The sequence below is a fragment of the Dermacentor silvarum genome, chromosome 9 (assembly GCF_013339745.2).
Source record: "Dermacentor silvarum isolate Dsil-2018 chromosome 9, BIME_Dsil_1.4, whole genome shotgun sequence".
NCBI classification, from domain to species: Eukaryota; Metazoa; Arthropoda; class Arachnida; order Ixodida; family Ixodidae; genus Dermacentor; species Dermacentor silvarum.
The window spans coordinates 10,826,734-10,848,754 of NC_051162.1; the positions used below are offsets into that span (position 1 = coordinate 10,826,734).

The following is a 22,021-nucleotide window of genomic DNA, read 5'->3' on the forward strand; positions in this document are numbered from 1 at the left end:
GGTTATCTGACTGGTGGATAAAATCAAGGCAGGGGTGAAATTTCACCCACCACAAAGTACAAATATGTTAATAGTCATGGCTAGGTGGCGAGTGCCACCGCCCGGTTTAAAGGGTTCAGCCCTGGTTCAGCCTCATCCATCCATCCAGAGTGTACACTCTAGTACATGTAGTTTCCCTTCTCTAGTCACGCTCCACTACCACAACCACCATTTATGCTTCAGAAGCGTCAATTAACTGACTGGCGAGGAACGCATGTTTGCGCCGTTGGCCTTCCGTGTGCGTTGTGTTTGTTGTTAGCGAATGCTTCTGAACTAAGTTTTATGACAAGTGCGACGTCACTTTGCCGGCGTTGTCCACCACAATGAGCTGCTGCGCCTTCGGATGTCGAAGTAGGTTCGGCATTGGCAAAAAGCTCTTCACGATACCGTCCGGTAAGAGGGACGAGTTAAGAAGAAAAGAGTGGGTTCGTCGAATTGGGAGGGAGAACTTCAGGCCGACAGCTTCCACACGACTGTGCGAGGTAAGTTGCAATGTGTCGAGGGGCAGGGTTCTAACGTGATCGTTACTGGTATGGTAAAAATCCGTTGCCAGACGGTTGGGTCGATGTTGTCTGCTTGACCCACGACCTCCTCTATAAACTTCCGACCTCCTCACTGACGCCACCCCTACGGCGGCGCGCGGGCCTAAAAACTGTAGCGTAGAGACCGAAAGTGCCGCCAGGTGCCGCCTGAACTAATCCCCACAGCAGACGATGCGACGTAGCGCACGTTGAGCGCACGGCGGTCCTGGCGCACTGCTGTGCACGTTATTCTGTTTGTTTTATTGCGATAGCAATTATATGGACACTCAAAAGCAGATTTCTGCCGTCGGCGTCGCCGTCGCCGTGAGGTTCCGTATGACGTCAATGGAGATGAAATCGTCGCCGCGCGCCGAACGCTGTATGTGCGAGTGAAAGGGCGCGAGGGACGCGCGCTTTCACGGGGAGTGAACGCACGGCGGAGAACAAACGCGCGTTCTAGGGCTGCAGAAGGAGGCGTATCTTTCCTCCTCTACAATCACCATATATGTAGAGCAAACGTGCCTTCTTCCGACGCACGAACGGCCGTGGGGGGGAGGGAAGGGAGGCGACGTTTAGCTGCGGCACCAAGTGTATTTATATCAGAGGCTCCGGCAACAGTCACCAACGCCGCACGCATTTTGAGCGAACGCGGGCAAAACGCCGACGGCGTCGACAACAGTTCTGCGTGTTGCCGGTGCTGCTGCATGTCCAAGTTTATACAGCTGATAAAGCTGCTATCATTACTCCGCATAGCTCTCTTCAAATTTGCTATCGCAATTGATGCTTCACCTTTCAGGTGAAACTGCGACAATTTTTTTTCGTGTTTCTAAAGAGTAGATTGACGGATTCACGGAGTTTAACGTCTCAAAGCAACTGTCTGGCCATGAGAAGGACCGTAGTAGAGGGCTCCGAAATAATGTTGACTATCTGACCTAGTTGCACGAGCGATTTTGCAGCGGGATCGAACGCGTAGGTAACAACAACAAACAAACCAAAATAATATACAGCACATGGCATGGAGAATGCAATCCTTATATTCATTTCCTTGCTTCATTTCGTGTAGCGCCGCCTCGTTGGCTGCTGCCAACATCCATTGACTAGTTGATACAACTAGCCCATGGGGTAATTCGTGCATGGACTAGTTGGTACATTGATATAGAAACCCGAGTTTCTGCAGCGCGAATGAACAGAACATATATATAAACGACGTACACGGTCATCCGCCTAAGTCGTTTACCTTCATGACCTATTAATTCCCGCTGCATAAGCTCGAGTTTCAAGATTACCTTTATTATGCTGTCCACACGGGAAAATAAAAGCGAGCGGAAGGAACGGTCGTGCTTTACGCGTCGGGGCCTATAGTAATAGCGACCTTCTAAGGATGAAAGTATGCAACATAACTATCGGCGTACCGCTACGTTGCTACATCGACAATTCGCGCCTACAATACTTTTGAAATGATCCCTAACACGGTTAGTTCTCACGGTTACGGCCACCGCTCGAGCTTCGCTGGCATTGCCGCGTATATCGCATCGGCACTGCTCCCGCGCTCTCATCATTGCTTCTGCTGTATCGTCTTAAGAATATGCTTCAAATAAAAGCGTGAGGAGAGAAACAATTCAATTCAGCAGCTCTTGCGAGCACTATACTGATCCATGGGAATGTTGTGTATACTAACAGCCAAGCCTAAATGATTTAGTGCGACTAATTTTGATACTCTACCCATGAGGAGGAGGAATAAACGTTTTGAAAACCTTGCGTAGAGAAACTTTTCCTTTTCATCAGACTTCCATTTTGAAAAGGACATGCATTTTGGCTGTCTGTCCGCCACATTATACCATCATCCTTTTTTTTTTTTCACAAATTTTTAGATGTCACAGGGAAACTCGTGGAACGATATCCCAGTCGCGATTCTTGACCGCCGCCGGCTCGACTTGCAGATAGCGACGGAACAGTACACCATTTCCGGGAAACGGTGTTACTGCTACCGTACCCTAATGCTGTTGTTGACTGTGCAGTCGCTAAGTGACACACGATCAACTACACCAACCACACCAACCGAAGAAGCAGACCACGCGGAGCACATGCGGCCACAGCACTGATTGCGAAGCGATAGGGGTAAGTGGTGGCGCCACGGCATGCAGTGGCAGTTTGGCGAAATAAAAAAAACAAGACAAGCAAAAGCAAATCTGGTGTCAGGGGGAGCGTCGGCATGAGCAGGTCGGAAGTTTATAGAGGAGGTCGTGGCTTGACCAACGCCTCCTATTGATCCTTTTCGCGGCGCTCCCGTGGGCGTTGCCATGTTTGATCACGTGGTGACGCGTCCATTGCTTGCCTCAGCCGCCTCCGTTGCCTCCGCATTTACAATGCAAGCGCATGACGCCGGCGCGGCGCAGCAAACCGCTGTTTCGACGCGTATCGTATAGAACGGTGACTGCGTGCACGACACGAAGCTTTGGCCACAGCTTTAGAGGACATGCAAGTGCTTTCAGAGCTGATTACGCCTTGTCCAAACGGCGTGAACAGCGTATACGGTGCTTGTACTGAAAGTGGGGCTAGAAATGTATTCCAAGCTGTCCAAACTTCCCGCTTATGAATTAAATCGGGATCAGTGCGCTCTGCGTTCTTTATTTGGCAAACATTTTGAACCTGCGCCTTGTCATATTTCTGACTCAGTAAAGTTCCTCGGTGCGGCCACTATCTGATTGTTTATTTTCAGCGTAATCACTCGCGGGTGTGCTCTGCTGTGATAAATTTGTTCTTGCTGTGCACAAAGCTTGGAATTTAAATGTTCGGTACTTTGCGGTGGCTCGTAGCAAAGACATATCGCTAGTCCCTCGCTTGCTCTGTGGACCGTCACGAAACATTCAGCTTCCAACATTCGTGTCTTGTCGGTGTAGTCGCCGTCAGTCATGCTTCGGCACATTGATTCAAATGTGCGCCTATTCACTCACACGTTGGCGATAGGCTGGGCGTAAGTTTTCGTGCGAGTAAGGGTGGATGTGTGTAGATAGCGTGCGGGAAACTTACTATGCCAGTAAGTGGCACTACTACATTTTGTAACGAGTGGTACTCACTCCCAAGTGCCGACGTTCCGGAGTTGAAGTCCTTTCTTTAGAGGTTAGCTATACAGCGCAGGCGGATGAATTATATTTTTTTATCCTTGAGGAAAGCCGTGCATCGCGAAGGGCGGCAACACAGGCAGTCCTTATGTAGCAGCGGCGACACAGGTTGATTTCATTCATTAATATGTGAATCACTATTTTTGCAGCGAACTGCCGCACACGTCTTCCATTTATCGTTACACATTTTGCAGTATGAATTGGGCACAGTGCATTAGCGCACATCCAGTTGCATTTTCGCCAGCTGATCGCACAGTAGCAGGGTAGAAGCAGTAATGGTTTCGTATTCGTGCGCATTTGCTGAGGCAACGTATGGAGCGCGGCCGAAAGCGCCATCTCGTTCCTGTAGAGCAAACTGCTCCGCGAAAAGGGTCAATAAAGACATACATAAAGTCTTTATAGGAGGCGTTGGCTTGACTTTGGGTCAACGTTGCCAGGCTGCCTGCAAAATTTGACTGGCAAAAGCACGGTCAAAAATGTAGCGAACGCATCGGCGCCGTTTCCCAGGCGCAAAGAAGGAGCGCGCACTCTCCCAGCTCCAGCTAGTACCGTAAACTTGCTGCATAACACGGCTGTGACAGCAATCGGTTTCTTTCGTTGTTCTCCAACAGTGCTATGCGCTTTTTTTAAATGCATCGCTGCAACGTACGGGATAAAAATTTTGAGGTATGTGAAACGCGTCGCAAAACGCTCGGGGCGGTTTCTTTTGCTACACGCGATGGCTGCAACAGGACAGTTGGTTGCGTTGCCTTGCCACTGTCGGGAATCTCCCGGGTATATTGCTGCGCACGCTAGAGGCTTTCCTAACAAGCGTAGCAGAACTATCGGAGCGCTTTTTTAACGTAAGCATTTCTATGCCTACCCAACGGGAAGTCCGTCCGTTTGTCACGTAAGACGAATCTATATAAAGTAATCAATTTATAAAACAAAATAAACTTGAAAGGAAAACCGTTGGCGGTAGTGCCAAGGTATAATATGTACACAAGGTAGCAAAGCTGCCATAAAAGTCCGTATGGATGGATGGATGAGGCTGAACCCTTTAAATGGGGCGGTGGCATACGCCACCTAGCCATGACTATTAACATATTTTGTACTTTGTGGTGGGTGAAATTTCAACCCTGCCTTGATTTTATCCACCAATCAGATAACCTCTGTTTGGTTATTTCTACCCGCTTAAAGTCTATTTTGCCTTCACTGTCCCTAAACCCCAATGCTTTGAAAAAATCAGCCCCGTTGCTTTGCACTGTAGGGTTAACCCTTTACAGAAAAGTATGAGGTGTTCAGCCGTTTCCTCTTCTTCCCTACACGCACAGCACAACGTGTCTATACCTTGGTACTTGACTCGGTACATCTTAGTCCGCAATACTCCCGTCCTGGCTTCAAACAACAAAGAGCTTCCCCTAGAATTATCGTAGATATTTTCTTTGGCAATTTCTTGCTTGAAAGTTCTGTATGTTCCCAGTGCTGATTTCGTCTGCATCCCAGTTTTCCACACACCCCTCTCTGTTTCCTTAACCTTTTTCTTAACCGCTGTTTCCTGGTTTGCACCCCTCCTGCAGTCGAAATATTTGATTGACAGTTTTCTGGTTAGCTTCCTCCATTTTGTATCAACATTCCTCATGTACAAATAACTGAAAACTCTCCTTGCCCACCGCTTTTCTGCCATTTCTCTCAATCGCTCCTCAAATTCTATCTTGCTGCTGGCTTCCCTGCCCTCGAATGACGTCCATCCCATGTCACCCTGTACCCCCTGATTTGGTGTATTTCCGTGTGCTCCCAGAGCCAGTCTACCTACCCCTCGCTGCTTAACTTCCAACCTTGCTCGAACCTCTGATCTTATGCACAGGACCGCATTGCCGAAAGTCAAACTAGAGACCATCACCCCTTTCCAAATCCCTCTCACCACTTCGTACCTATTGTAATTCCACAGTGCCCTATTTTTCATCACAGCTGCATTTCTGCTACCTTTAGCCGTCACGTATTTTTCATGTTCCGTTAGGTACTCAGCCCCATTGTTTATCCACACTCCAAGATATTCGTACTTATCCACCACCTCCAGCGTAACCTCCTGTATCCTATGCTCGCTGCCCTGATTATCATTAAAAGTCATGAATGCCGATTTTTCTTTACTAAACTTCAAACCTAAGCTATCTCCATCTTTACCACAGATGTCCATTAATCTCTGCAAGTCTTCCTTGCTGTCAGCCATAAGTACAATGTCATCCGCATACATCAGTCCTGGTAAGGACTGTTTAATCCATTCTCCTTGCTTGAAATAGGAAAGGTTGAAGCCAAGTCCGCTCCTCTCTAATTTTTTCTCTAATCCTTGAATATACAGCATGAACAACAGAGGTGACAGGGCACCCCTGCCTAAGCCCCTGCTGTATCTCTATAGGCCCAGATACCTTGTTTTCCCATTTTATAAGCATCTTGTTACTTTTATAGATATCTTTTAAAAGATTTCTTACTCCATCTTCCACATCTAGAGTGCCCAGTATGTCCCACAAATCCTTTTGGATTACACTGTCATAGGCTCCCTTGATATCCAGAAAGGCAAGCCATAGGGGCCTGGGTTCCTTTTCCGCTATTTCAATACACTGCGTCAATGAGAACAGATTATCTTCTAACCTTCCTTGTTTTCGGAACCCATTTTGTGGTTCCCCCAGCACCTCCTCGCTCTCCACCCATGCCTGCAGTCTGTCCTTTATAATCTGCATCACCACCCTGTAAACCACTGACGTCACTGTTATGGGACGGTAGTTGTTTATGTCGGCTTTGTCCCCATTTCCCTTATATATCATGCTCATCCTGCTCAGTCTCCACCCGTCGGGGGCTTTACCGTCCATTATCATTTTGCTCACTGCCTCTCTTAATGCTTTCTTAGATTTTGGGTCCAATGTCTTTATCAACATAATTGGGATGCCATCAGGACCTGTCGACGTGCTACTAGGAACCCTCTTCTCTGCCCTTTCTCACTCGCTTTGTGCCAGTGGAGCCACTGCACTGACTAGTCTATCCTCACCTGATTGAGCACATGCTATGTTTCGTTCTTTAAATTTTTCTGTCATCATTGTTCTTATATGTTCCATTGCCTCATCTCCCTCTAGTCGAACACCTTGAGCTGTAACTATAAACTTCTGCTCTAGGCTAGTCTTATTCAGGCATCAGATAGAAACATCTCAAGGAGTTGAGATGTTTCCAAAATTTCTTCGCTGCCTTTCTATCCTTTTTGTTTACTTCTGACAACCATTGGCTCCCCTTTCTTCTGATCTTCTCATTGATCAAATGTGATCCTTCCCTTCTACAGTTTAAAAAGTTATTCCATTTTCTGCCTACATCAGCTTCTGGTTCACCCCTCTGATTTGAATATCTGTGTTCCCTGGATGCTTCCTGACATTTCTCTATGGCCTTCTTAACCTACTCATCCCACCAGCTCTTGGGTTTACGTCTTCTGTTCCCTTTTGTCCTGACTCGTACCTTAGTAAGCTCTAGCTCAAATAGCCCTGTTAAATTTGCATATGTCCATTCTGTTTTTGTATCCTCTGAAATTACTTCCTCAATTTGCTGGGTTGCTATTTCAAGCTGCTTTTCCGAGTAAAATATCCTCCCACCTGGTTGTTCATCTTGCCTCCTACCTACTTTCATTTCCCTTCTAAAACTCACCTTAATACTTTTGTGATCACTACCTAGACTTCTGGAGCCATATTCATCTATGCTCATTACATTTAGCCTATCACATAATATGTCACACTAATGTCACATAATATGTGACATTAGTGCATAATCTATCGTCGACTGCAGGCTCCCTACCTCCCATGTTATGTGCCCTTCACACTTCTCAGTACTGTTGCATACAACTAAGTCATGCATTTCACACATATCCAGCATCATGTTGCCTGTTGAGTCTGTGTACCCGTCCATGTCTTCTATGTGTGCGTTCATATCTCCTAGTATAATAATCTCGCACCCTTCTCCTAGCTCATTAATGTCACTTGATATGCATTCCAGCATTTTTTTGTTTTCTTCTTTGGCATTTGTTCCTGTCCACAGGTATACAAAGCCAAGGAGTGTCTGCTGTCCTGCAACTTTCCCTTTTAGCCATAAATGCTCCTTTGCATTCCTGTTTGACCCTTTGCCAATTCATACTTTTATCAATGAATGCACCAATTCCACCCCCTTTTCTGCTGCCCTCTGTTCTATTGCAATATTCCCATGCATAGTCAGGATTACAGGGTGGTTGCTCCATGTCCCTAAGATGTGTCTCCACAAACCCGTATACCATCAGCTTTTCCTGCCTTAGTTGCTCGTCTATCTCCTCCCACTTCAGCCTATTCCTGCCACCTTGCATGTTAATGTACCCTATGTCAGAATAACCTTGCCCCTGGTGCTTACATCTATTTCTTCTTCTACCGATTCTACGTTTCTTGAATCTTGGGGCCTCTCTGGGTCCGTCTTCGTCTACACTGGTGGCCTTAGGGCTCTGGGTCCCCCCAAAAAAGCCGTAGCTTGGCGCCCTATCCTACTACCTACGCTCCCGCCCGTGGCACCACTGTAGTGAATGCCATCCCGTGCAAAAGGGTGGGAGCCAGACTCGTACACTTCCCGGTTTACCTCCATTATGCCGTACCCAAGTGGTCGGCTCAGACTCCTAATGACCCGGTTAGCCTCAAGCACACTCCGTTCCATCCCGCTAGCCTGGCCCCGGACCTGTGGGATTGTGCATATGGTCACATGCACATTCGCAGAGGTTTCTCTGAGTTTACGCAACCCAACCTCTAACTGTCTGTTTAGGTTCTGGATCCTTCCCTTCAGCACATCGTTGAGACCAGCATGGATAACGACCAGGGGCGCGATCTTGTACGCGTTCCAAAATGGAACGGAGGCGTTCCGTTCCATCGAGCCGCACACGATTGGTCAATTTGAACGTCGCGGTTGAAATTGGCCAATCGTGTGCGGCTCGATGGAACGGAACGCCTCCGTTCCATTTTGGAACGCGTACAAGATCGCGCCCCAGATGTTCATGCTCGAGGTTGTCCGATACCACCTTCTGAGCTTTTGCCATTGCGTCAACCATGCACTTCCCTGACTGGGCCTCCACCCTCACCCGCCCGTCTGCCTTCACTGTTGTAAGGACGCCCTCCTCAACCCTAGCTACGTTGGAGTCCCCCACCACTAGGACCCTTCGCTCTACACGTTTGCCTCCCGCCTGCGATTGTCGTCCTCCAGTTCGCGCTAGCGCGGTTCTCCACCCGCCGTGCGCCACTGACACGTGACGATGTGCTGCCTGCCGTTCGTCCCTTCCCACCCGAATGCACGACATGCACGGCAGCGCCATCTAAATTTCGCGGGGCAAAAAATTAACGTTTTTCGTTCGAGACTTGTTACGCTCAAGGAGAGGTTTAAAAAGAACATTAAATTTTCTGTAACCCTCCTTGGTTGCGCCGAGTCGTCAACTGCGCCAGCTCACATCGCATATAAAGAGCACAACGTATATATATATATATATATATATATACACACACAACAGTACAAATGAGGCGCGAGTAAGTGAGAATATTCGCCACAACATTGCGTCACAATCTAATATGAATACACCCATGTGTATTTATAGCCCTCATTCTATAATGGCAGAGTACGCGTACCACCTGTAGTTTTTCTCCGGTACTGAAGGCATAGCTTAAACATAATATTTAGTGAAAAGGCGGTTAAAAAATAAAGTTACTGATGAAGTCTTATAAGGTTACCACTGTATATATTGCCATTATTTTTTATGGCGACACATAAGATAGTTTTGACGACATTACAGTGTTAAATACGATAATACAATCTCGGCATATCTCAGTATGCATTGCCGCAAGCAAAGTTCAGAAAGCCTGCATAGTTTCGTACTCATAATTATTCGTGAATGGAAGCAAACAGCCTGTGACTTAACATTTTTCTATTTTAATGACATTGTCTATACTTTTTCAAATGTTTCCATTGGTGACATATTGGATGCATAATTTTCATCAACTAGTGTTTTGCCCCGCGAGATGTAATTGTGCTTCAATTGCACGACCCTAATTGATGTTGCTGCTCGTTGGTTTGGAACCGCATTTCAGCCTTGCCTTCACAACCATGTGAATTGATTTTGGTAGTGCGTTTCAAACCTCCGACCCCACACTAGGAAGCCGAGTACTGCACAGAGGTCACTGCTTAGGCGTTCTATTCGTCCGGTCACCAACCGCCTGGAGTAGTCTTGAGCCGCTAAGAAACACTGATTGTCGGTATCGGGCGCCCACCTAGTCGATGCTCATCAGCAACAAGCGTCTTGCGTTCATGCGACTGTGCGAGGAGATCTTGTCCTATGGCCGGAGTCTTCATGGTGCAGACTTCCGGTACCTCCAACGCGTCTACCGTGATGTCATAGGAGTCGAACCGACTGTGTAGTTTGAGCCTGATGCTTCGAAAACTGTAATGGCGGGAACACTTAGAAGTTCCAAACGTCAGCACAGAGAGGTCTCCTGTCCCGAGGAAAGGCAGGTCGAGCATTTTGGACAGGTCGTGTCGAATTAACATTCTCTGGCTGTCAATGTCAAGCAGTATTTGAACTAAAACAGAATTGTGCTCTCCGGATGCCCACACTGTTGTCGTTTGCATCAGGACAGGTGCCGACGTAGAACTGCTAGTAGGAGCACTTATCACTGGCGACTTGTCACTTTTCGTTTTGTCACGGTTGACAAGTGGATCACTGCTCTCGGCTGACGAGCTGTTGCTCTCTTGTTTCCACATAGCACGAAATGCTGAAAGATGACGTTTCGAGCAGTGCTTGCACTTTAGCCATGCTGCATTGCGGTACAAAAACGACGGTGCATCGAGCAGACGACAGCTACTCAGCCCATGAGCTCGCCTCAGCCAATGGGTGCGGCTGAAACAGCCGGGGCCTGCGTTTATTGGCCGGAGCTTCAGGATAAGGCGACTGCAGTGCCACTGCAATTTCAACGTTTTTTGCATCACCCTCTCGGCGCTTGCCAAGACGTCCGCTGGATCGATCCCCATTCTAGTCCACTCTAATAGCACCTTTTCCTCTTCAAATTACTCTCTATCATCTTTATGCAGAGTGGCATATATAGACACTGCACTGTCCAGCAGCCATAAATTTTCTTGGCAATGAAGTTTATTTGACACAAAAATTCCTTTGTTATACGAGACATTTCTTGTACATATGTTTGTTGCATGCTGATATTGGTGAGAAAAATTTGCTAGGTACTTCCTTATATGCGATAATTCATTATATTTGTGTTTGTTATATTGAGGTTCGATTGTATTACTGGAGTCTGTGAACACCTTTATTAAAGGACTCTGGTACTACTACTATGGTGGTGCAAATATTCAGCTACAATGGAAATCGTTTGAGGATTCATTGAACAAGTTGGAGCTTTTTTTTACTGTACAGTGAATTAATGCTTATTTTTTTAGAAAACCACACAACTCGTCAAATTAATTGAAAAATTTATCCCTCAGCTCTAGTCAAAACACATTGCATGGTGCATCACCCAAGTCCAATGATGAACCTATCTCATTCTTACTGTCTTATATTGAGTTATGCTGTCAGACAGGCTAGTTGGTTGCTAAATGTTTTTATCCATGTTACCAGAACAAAATAGCACAAAACATGAACAGCAGACACATCCCCATATTCAGAAATGCACCTTAACTTGAAGCCACGACTTGACTAGGCCAAGCCCACATCAAGGTAGCATCTGATGTGAACATGCTGTGATGATGTGGATAGTGGCGTGTGGCGGTGCCAAGACAACGTGCGTGACAAGCCAGCTTGAAGTGATGGTGATTGTATGGCAGCACCAAGAAGAGGATTGGTGATGATGATAGTGGAAGAAGACCACCGCGTTCCATGAACAAGAAGTGAGACACGAGAGCACGCTGAGCGTGAGAGCGAGCGGCAGCCTCGAACGCAAGCTCGCAAAACGGCGGCTCCAGGCTCGGGTACCGGCGACCGGGTGTCCAGCTACCGTGCGGACCTGGTCGGAGATCCAGCTCGTGGCTGGGCTTTCCTGCGCGCCAGCGTCCTGCTGTGATAGCGGCCTGGTGCAGTGCTTCCTGCTTGGACCGGGACGCCTGAGCTACCAGCCTGCTGAGCGAGCCCGAGGACTGGCGACCGGGCGTCCTGCTACCGTGCGGACCTGGTCGTGGATCCCGCTCGTGGCTCTGCTCTCCTGTGTACCAGCGGCCTGCTGTGATAGCGGCCTGGTGCAGTGCTTCCTGCTGGCCACCGGGGCGCCTGAGCTACCTGTCCGCCGACCGAGCCCGACGTTATAGCGGCCGAGGCATGACAGGCCAGGCGTTACGGGCCAGCTACAGCAGTGGCCTGGTATTCTACCGACCTGCTGTTTTCCTCTTGCTTCCACGTCGCGACAAGGTGCGGCGCGACAGCAGCGACGTAGCCACAACGACGCTCCACCGTCACAACCACCGTCACGGGCACCGCAACGACGAGGCACACGGGCGAGTGGTGGCGCATGAGTGCTAGGCACATGTTTATATAGGACAAACGATTCGCGGACTCTAGTCCACGTACATGTGTATGTAAATAATCTGTATCGTGCTAGCGTGTCTGTTAATCTGTGTTTCGTGTAGCAAGCTCCCGTCTGCCGTGTCATTATTAAAAGGATCCTGGGCCCAACTGGAAACACCGGCAAGTTTGTCGTTGTGTTTCCTCATCACAATCTGGCGAGCCTGCCAGGATCCGCCAGTAACATCCCAAACGCGGAGACCGGCATTCGGGTGTATACACGTAGCACTAGACGACCGATATGGATTTAGACAATTTAGCCGCCACTGCAGCACAGTTAGGCTTGTCTTACGCTGAACTTCTCGAGTGGGTTGAAAAAGAACAGGCTAGGCAGAGGGACGAACGAGCAGCTGAGCTAGAGGCAGCCAAAGCAGCAGCAGAAACTCAGCGGTTAGCCGACCAAAGGCAGCGACAAATCTTGGAGCTGAAGCTCAAGCTTAAACAAGGAGCGCAGAGCGAGATATCTGCCCCAGCAGCGCTCGTATCGTCACCAAAGCTACCCTGCTTCAATCCCCACAAGATACTGCCACTGTTTGATGAACGACGCGACGACCTCCACGCGTATCTGCAGAGGTTTGAACGCGTAGCCACTGGACAGGACGAGGCAGGTTCTAAACTTGCATCCAAGGACAGAAAGGCAATGGATATTAAAGAACTAATCGAGCTAGGCGAGAGCATGGGACTAGAGAAAGCGGAGTTAAGAGACTGGGTGGAACATCAGCGGTCATTGGAGTGTGCGAGGCGTGCTGCTGAAAGGGAAATGGAAAAAACTCGCCATGCAGTGCAGCTGCAAGCTGAACGAGTGCGTCATGAAGAAGAGCTATGCGTCCTCAAATTGCAGATCGCAGCTCTTGAACCGCTCACTAGTGCTACGACTTTCAGCAGCACGACTCCATCCGATTGTGAAGCTCAAAATGGAGTTATTGCCTTGTCTTTCCCGCCTCCCGCAACCAAGTCTTTGGGTTTGCAAACGGGCGATGACGCGGCTCAAGGGTGCTTGACGCGTGGGCAAGCATTATATGTTTTCCATGATCACGAAGCTCGCAATGTTCAAAAAGCTAATGTAAGAACTGCCCTAAGCCACAAAGATAAACCACAAGAGTTGAACTTGGACTCACTATCAAAGCAGTCTTTAGGTTTTGATTGCTTGTTGGATTCATGCACTTCGACCGAAGAGGCTGCTGGGCAAACGAGAGTGCATGCGAACGCCGTCCTCCATGACACTAAACAAGACGTAGCCTTGTACTCTGGTATAACCAGCGATAGAGATTGCCAGCAATCTCACCCAGCCAATCTTTCTCAATCTCTGAGAGTGGACTCACCTATGATGTCAAAGAGAATGCCTAGTATCCAGGCAATGACTCCAACGGTAGATGACGTAAGCGTGAGCACTTCAACATGTCAGGTAAACCCAAGGCATAACAATAAATCGCCTGTAAGAGATAATGAACCGCTTATTCACTCACCATCAAATGTGAACGAAGACGAGCAGACAAATGTCCCGAACATTCCACTGCATCATGAGAAAGTTAACTCAGGGAATTCAACCGCTCATTTGCATTCTGAGATCCCAACAAGATTAGGGATACCATACAATCGTTTTGTGCAAGCATATACCAGGCACATAGGAGTGGGTGACCTCACACGACACAGCACATCTGGCGTTGCTTGGCGTGCGTGGTTAACACATGAAAGACCGGTACGTAGGATTGAGACATCCGCGGTTCGGTTAATTTGGGAGCGGGTAACATAACTCACTGTACCTGCACCGGCATGCTGTTTTCTGGACTCTGACAAAGATGTGAATGGTTTTTCGTGTTTCTTGGACACTATTATTTTGTGCCATCGTGACTGCCACGCACAGTACTGCAGTTTTTTATTAGAACTTTGGATTGTGGTAGAACTTTCCATTTCTTTCGTGAGAACTTTGGCTTGTGTTCCGAAGTCTCAACGTGTTTTGTGATCAGTGTGTGCTCGTAAATTTCTGTGGACCACGAATTTTTCTTGAACTATTCGCACGTGCCTGCACTCATGCACCCCTCCTCGTGTGTTGTTTAGAATAGTTGCGGGCAACTATCTTAAGTGGGGGGCACTTGTGATGATGTGGATAGTGGCGTGTGGCGGTGCCAAGACAACGTGCGTGACAAGCCAGCTTGAAGTGATGGTGATTGTATGGCAGCACCAAGAAGAGGATTGGTGATGATGATAGTGGAAGAAGACCACCGCGTTCCATGAACAAGAAGTGAGACACGAGAGCACGCTGAGCGTGAGAGCGAGCGGCAGCCTCGAACGCAAGCTCGCAAAACGGCGGCTCCAGGCTCGGGTACCGGCGACCGGGTGTCCAGCTACCGTGCGGACCTGGTCGGAGATCCAGCTCGTGGCTGGGCTTTCCTGCGCGCCAGCGTCCTGCTGTGATAGCGGCCTGGTGCAGTGCTTCCTGCTTGGACCGGGACGCCTGAGCTACCAGCCTGCTGAGCGAGCCCGAGGACTGGCGACCGGGCGTCCTGCTACCGTGCGGACCTGGTCGTGGATCCCGCTCGTGGCTCTGCTCTCCTGTGTACCAGCGGCCTGCTGTGATAGCGGCCTGGTGCAGTGCTTCCTGCTGGCCACCGGGGCGCCTGAGCTACCTGTCCGCCGACCGAGCCCGACGTTATAGCGGCCGAGGCATGACAGGCCAGGCGTTACGGGCCAGCTACAGCAGTGGCCTGGTATTCTACCGACCTGCTGTTTTCCTCTTGCTTCCACGTCGCGACAAGGTGCGGCGCGACAGCAGCGACGTAGCCACAACGACGCTCCACCGTCACAACCACCGTCACGGGCACCGCAACGACGAGGCACACGGGCGAGTGGTGGCGCATGAGTGCTAGGCACATGTTTATATAGGACAAACGATTCGCGGACTCTAGTCCACGTACATGTGTATGTAAATAATCTGTATCGTGCTAGTGTGTCTGTTAATCTGTGTTTCGTGTAGCAAGCTCCCGTCTGCCGTGTCATTATTAAAAGGATCCTGGGCCCAACTGGAAACACCGGCAAGTTTGTCGTTGTGTTTCCTCATCACACATGCCCAAGACACTCATTGCATTTCCTTGTCGCGTTAACATCAGGTGTTATCTTGAGCTGAACGAAATGTCAAGTTGTGCTTTCAAGTTCAGGTGCATTTCTAAATGCGGAGGACAGACACCACAAATACTAGCCCATGACTGAAATTTTCTTAATGCAGGGCTGCACTAGGCAAGGACCATAACAAATACTATCAATGTGTATGCATGCATCCTCTGGTTATCTTATTTTTTTATTTATTTACGTACCCTAAGGGCATTACATAGGGGGGGAATTTACATCACATACAACTGAAAAGAGAAAGGCACGCACAGAAAACCAGCACATCGTACAATTTCAAAAAAAAAAAAAAGGTCGACATCACAACAATGCAACATTCATCTTGGCATAACACAACTTGATAATTCTGTACTCTGATAACATGGAAATCTTACATAAATCACGTTGTAGTCCTTGCATTCAAATTACTGCACTTTTCTTGGTTCACGATGGGCAAGTAGGGCTGTCTAGAAAGAGGCAGTTTCCCTTATTGTCACAATGCTTTCCGGGAGCGCGTTCCATTCTTTATTTGATAATAAAAGGGGGAAGTTTGATACTTTACTGTTTTTGCAAAAATAGGTGATACCTTGTGTATGTGATCGGTACGTGTGGAAATATGATGCACAAGAACAATGCGTGTAGCCGCGAATCCAGTCACCAAAATATAAAGAGTGGAAAAAATACAAACGTAAGAACTTGCGTCTAGTGTCAAGGTTTAAAAGATTAAGTGTGCACTTTAAAAGGGAAACGCTGGTGTATTTTGAGTACGAAGATAAAGTAAACCTAGCAGCCTTATTTTGAACCGATTCCAGGTGTTTTGTAACACTAGCGTTATTTGGATGCCATATGATTGATGCATACTCTAAAGAAGACCTTATTAGGGTTGTGTACGCATGCATTTTTCATTTCCGAGTTTGCGAGTGATAGTCGGTGTTTAAGGAGGCCTAGCTTTTTAAAGGTTTTTTTCATGACATAATCTACGTGTTTGTCCCAAGTTAAGTCAGATGTGAAAAATACTCCCAAATATTTAAAACACTCAACCTGTTTGATCAGAGTATAGTCAATCATATAAAAATTACGGGGCGTGTTAGTGAGAGTGGAAAAAGAAACGCGTTGCGTTTTTCCAATATTAACTTCCATCTGCCATAGATGGCACCGTTCGGTCAACTTGACTAGGTCGGCCTGCAAGGTGTTTACATCATGTTGAGAAGCTATTTGCCTATAAATCACACAATCGTCTGCAAAGAGTCTTATAGTTGAGCTAATATTTAACCCGATATCATTAATATAAATTTTTTAAAAAGGAGACCAAGCACAGATCCCTGCGGTACTCCCGACAAGACAGACGTGGTACTTGACCGCCATTCAATAATTATGACACGTTGGTAACGGTTAGATAAAAAAAAATTTAATCAACGTAGTGATTTTTTGGTTTAACTTAAGCTTGCAAACTTTGGTTATTAATCGTTTGTGGGTGACCCTATCAAAGGCTTTCGCAAGATCAATAAAAATGCCATCGGTATACTGTAAAAGCCGTTTCACATGGCGTGATTTTCACACAGCGACACAGCGAATTCCGTCGCTCAGCGACCGCCGCGACGTCGCAGGCTCTCCGCGACGGGATTCCAACATGTTGGAATTTCCGTCGCCGAGTCGCAGCGATCGGCGCGATGTGGGCGGAGCAACGTGACGTAACAGCAAGCGCCGTCGAAATAGGCACTTTCCTGTTTTACCGCGTGTTGGAAGCTCAGCGGAGCAATGTCGCGCACCAATTTCAATGATGTATTAACAGAGCGTACCCACCAGCGCTTGTGGCTCAGGAGCTTCATCAACAATTTTTTTCTCCAGCTCGCACAATTCATTTAAAAGGAGAAGCTGCATGCTATCCAGGTCGGGAGCTGACGCCACCTTCAACATACGGCACGTACCCTCCCGATCGTCGCGTCGTCAACGTCTTCATTGCTACAAATTGTGCCAGGCACTTGCACACTTAATAGTAGCTTCTTTTTTTGGAGAGGCAAATACTCCGGCAGGAGAAGAGTTGTGGCTTCCATCGTACCGCAACAACACAACTATAGTGTACAAAACAAAACCACCCACCACGCCGCACGCTTATGCAGTTTGTGCAGCATTTTCGCTAGCTGCAACTGCGGACTAAGCGATCGCAGTCTCAACGCGTTTAAAGGCTGAAAAATTATGTACTATTCTATTTTCAAAAAAATTGTAATGTATGTAATGAAATTGTAATATTTGACTAGTTTCCATGTTGTTTTTTATTTAACGATGCAGGCATGGATACTTTGTGAGCAGGGAGCAACCTTGGGCGTCGCTGCGATGGAAATCGCGCGGTCAAAGATGCATGTGAAAGCTGCCAGCGAAAATCGCTCTGCGACGTACGCGACAGAACGATTTTTTTCGCCCCAATCGCGCCATGTGAAACGGCCTTAAGGCATGAATGGAAGAATGGAGGTCAGATACTAATTCGAAAAGGTGCGTTTGACAGGTCTTTTTTTATCTAAAACCATGCTGATTTTTAAAGAATAGTTTATTCATATTGTTACGCTAAAGCTACAGCAAGGACGGAAGAAGAGGAGAACGAAGTGCGCTTGTCTTGGGTAGCGGCTTGGTGTTGGCGCAGCCCCTTTTCATCAATTCATCTTTTAAATAAACGCACCCCATCGTAACAGTTTTGGTGGAGGCGCGGGGTACAACAACGGGGTCCCCGAACAATGACGATGAACCGCCCGCAGAAGCGCAATCCGTGGAGCTTCGCCGAATTGCCGGTCTGTCACCAGAGATGGCTTCCGACGGCGACAACCCGCCACCTTCGTCCAGCTCGCCATGGCAGCCCTACATCAAACCACGAACCTTCGCCGGAACAACCGGGGATGACATGGGCATGGCTCAGCTTTTACCAACGTGCAAGTTGGTTCAATGGCTGGAATGTCACCGCCCAACTTAACAATGTTGCCTTCTTCCTCAAGGGAACCGCGTCAGTGTGGTTTGAAAACCACGAAGAAAGCATGACGATGTGGGAACGATTCGTAGATGAAATCAAGAAGTGCTTCAGAGATCCGGCAGCTAAAAAGAAACGTGCAGAACAAACTCTAATTCAGCGAGCCCAAGTTCCCGGCGAAACATGCACGACGTACATGAGGAAGTGCTGAAATTGTGCAAGGCCCTGGACCCTCAGATGACAGAAGAGGAGAAAGTTGGTCATCTTCTAAAAGGGATCGCTGAGGACGTGTACCAGTTCCTCATCGGAAAAGATAGTCTGGACTCCGTCAGTGACGTCATTCGTCACTGCCGCATGTTTGAAGCCTTGAGAGCTCGGCGTATCACACCGAAGTTCGGGCGCCTGGCCAACGTAACTAACGTCGCCAGTGTTGATGTGGTCCCAGCTTCATCCGACCTGGCGTCGATTATTCCGACATGAGGCGGCTTCCCTCTCGACTCCGCAGGTTCGAGAGCCCTTTGTTCACTGAGACTTCGGTGAGACGTCCATCACCGCCGTCTCTGCAGACGCCTATAACTTCGCTCCTCGTTCAAGAGCGTCCAACCCTACTATGAACGCGCATCCCAGTTATCAATTCCACGGCAGTTACTCACCCAGACCACCTGCAGTTTCTCAAGTGTGGGACAGCCCATGCCAGTTATCCTACTACTGACAATTTCAGTGCGTCCCGTGAGCATCCCATCTGCTTCCAATGCGGTATTCAGGGGCACGTTGCCAGATTCTGTCCTCATCGCCGTCACATGTCACCACTGTCGTATGAGCGACCGCGCACTTTTTATCGGCGTAGCAATCGGCACGGTGACGGGACACGCTGGCCTTCTGACTCCGATGGCAGGACAAACCACCAGGCGAATTACCGTAGCTTTAGCATAACATTTACGTTGCTCGCCTGAAACGCTGTCATCCACGTGACTCCGAGTGAACGTAACAGTTACTCGCCCAGCGGGCTTCATCTGTGAAGGGAGGAGTGTTACGCTAAAGCTACAGCAAAGACGGAAGAAGAGGAGAACGAAGTGCGCTTGTCTTGCTAGCGGCTCGGTGTCGGCGTGGCCTCTTTTCATCAATTAATCTTTTAAATGAACGCATCCCATCGGAACAATATTAATGTGGGACATCATTTGAGTGAAAATTATATGTTCCAATAACTTGCTGCATTCAGAGGTTAATGAAATCGGTTGATAATTATTTGGGTTGGTGGGCTCACCTGATTTGAAAATGGGCACGACATTTGCAATCTTCCATTCGTCAGGGACGCATCCCCTGTCTAATGACTGCTGAAAGATTAATAATAATAAGAATGCCGCTATTTGTGAAGTCATGTGTGTCACCAAAATGCGGGCTACACTGACACCTTCAACAGTGATAAGCTTGACATCTTGGTCCAGCTGTTGCTTCTATATGTACAAAGTCTTCTCTTAACCTGCCATTTAGCCACCTTCTCACCTAACCAATATAACTTCTGTCACAGTACTGCATGTATAGAAGTGCATGGAATGCTTACGCCCCTCTCCCCCCTCCCTCGCGCTTTTAAAGTGTCAGTACTGGAGTTCTGTTACCTACATAATTTGAGGATTCTTTTGCGTTGCCTCTACCTTTTCACTTTTGTTGTGGCTAAAAGCTTACGGCATCATTGTTGCCGTGGACGTGCACGGCTTTCAATTTATACTTTCGCTTTATTTATGCCAATCCTGACAATAGGAGGCCAAGCGCATTAGAAGCACCAGCAGCGGCTACCTGATCCGTGTTTTCTCAATTGAACATTTTTTTAAAATTTTCGCTGAGACACACACACACAGATGAACAGACACAACAGTGGCGCACCGACGGGGGGGGGGATTCGGTTCGGGGGTCCATGTTGCAGTTTACAAATTCTAGCCGTAGAGTTCGCAAGGCAGGGATGCACTAGGAACTCATTCACGGGATGGAACCAGTTTCGAGATATTGCAAGATATGCAAGATTTTCAAATTTTTTTACGAAACACAATGTTATTGCACAATGCCAATACGGTTTTCAAAAAGATAAGTCAACTGAGCAAGCTTTACTAGATATTAAAGACTGAATAATTACAAACATCGAACAGAAAAAGTTAATGCTTGGCATGTTTTTGGACCTGAGAAAGGCGTTTGATTTGATTGACCACTATATTTTAACTGAAAAATTGGAAAGATACGGAGCACAAGGCGTTGCAAATGACTTGATAAAAAGTTATATATGTAATAGAAAACAGTTTGTGCAGCTGGGAACTACTGCATCTGACATGCTTACCCTACATCAAGGTGTCACGCAAGGTTCAAATTTAGGACCGTTACTATTTCTAATTTATGTTAATGATATTACAGATTTACTAGGTTCCCAAACGTTGGAAATGTATGCAGATGATACAAATGTGTTCTTTACAGCCAATAACACAACAGAATTACAGCAGTGTGTAAATGAATATGCAACTTTGTTATCTGACTGGTTGACGACCAACAAACTCCAGCTGAACGCAACTAAAACAACATACATTATATTTAGGGCACCTAATAAAAGAATTGAGGGTCAAATAAAAGTAAAATTTAACAACTTCCTTATTAAACAGGTCAAACAACAAATGTTTCTGGGAATACATTTTAGTGAAGAATTGTCGTGGAATACACATGTAAATTCCCTTTGCGGTGAATTATCAAAAAACATCGGTGTAATATATAGAATTGCACACCCGATCCCTCTATGGCTGAAAAAACAACTGTATAATGCACTTATTTATTCAAAGCTTTCCTACAGGATATTGGCTTGGGGTACAACCACCAGAACAAATTACACGAAATTGATTACCTTACAAAAAAGAGTTATTCGCTTATATGCAAATTACCATGGCTGCTTTTCAGATCTAGGAACCGGTCCACTATTCCAAAGATATGATATGCTGCGTGCGGACAGGATATATTATATGCAAATTCTTCTAGAAATCCGAAAGAGAAACCCAGGCGCACAATGTAGTCAATGTAACCTCTCTGGATACTTCTTGCGACACAGCAAACGACACACATCAAAAGCAAGGACCAATTACGGGAAACAAACATTTCTCTATCAGTCCACAAAAATAATGAACAGATTCAGTGCATCTGTATCCTTAAATACTTCATTAAAGACATTTAAAAAAGAAATAAGAGATTGGTTAGATAGGGAAGATATATACTTTAAAATTCAATAATTTAGTGTATTAAACAAAAATGTTTCTGCCATGAATTACATGTAATTTTTTTTTTCAGGATCCACATGATGTGATTTCATTTAATATTTTTGCATTTTGTATTAACACAAATATGTTTTGCATCCACGTCCTGTTTCCAGTTTTTTCATTTTTTTATTTTAAAAATTTTTGGCACACAATTAGGATGTTTTTTGCGCATGTCGTTGATCTATATTACTCTATAAATTCGCTGATGTTTATTTTGTGTATAATTGTACAATTATAGTGCACCATTAGAATCTGAAATGCTTAGTTGTACTTGGCGGTTGCTGTACATTAAAAAAAAATTTGAGGAGTCTAATGACCATGGACAGTGCAACCATGAACTTTCACAGTAACCAACGCTGTTGTAACGCGCAAAATTGTGTATATGTGTGTGATCTGCTGTCAAACCTGTTGTTCGTGGGGGCTGA

General features: G+C 46.9%; 1 protein-coding gene across 1 annotated transcript in view; it reads left to right on the plus strand.

The window, feature by feature from the left end:
• The first annotated feature begins 247 nt into the window (after nucleotides 1-247).
• LOC119465122 (peroxynitrite isomerase THAP4) overlaps nucleotides 248-22,021 on the plus strand; it is a 117,261-nt gene continuing 95,487 nt past the window's right edge. Inside the window, exon 1 of the mRNA XM_049655590.1 lies at nucleotides 248-521. Coding sequence (XP_049511547.1) covers nucleotides 363-521 — 159 coding nt within the window. The 5' untranslated portion in view covers nucleotides 248-362. The remainder of the gene's footprint in view (nucleotides 522-22,021) is intronic.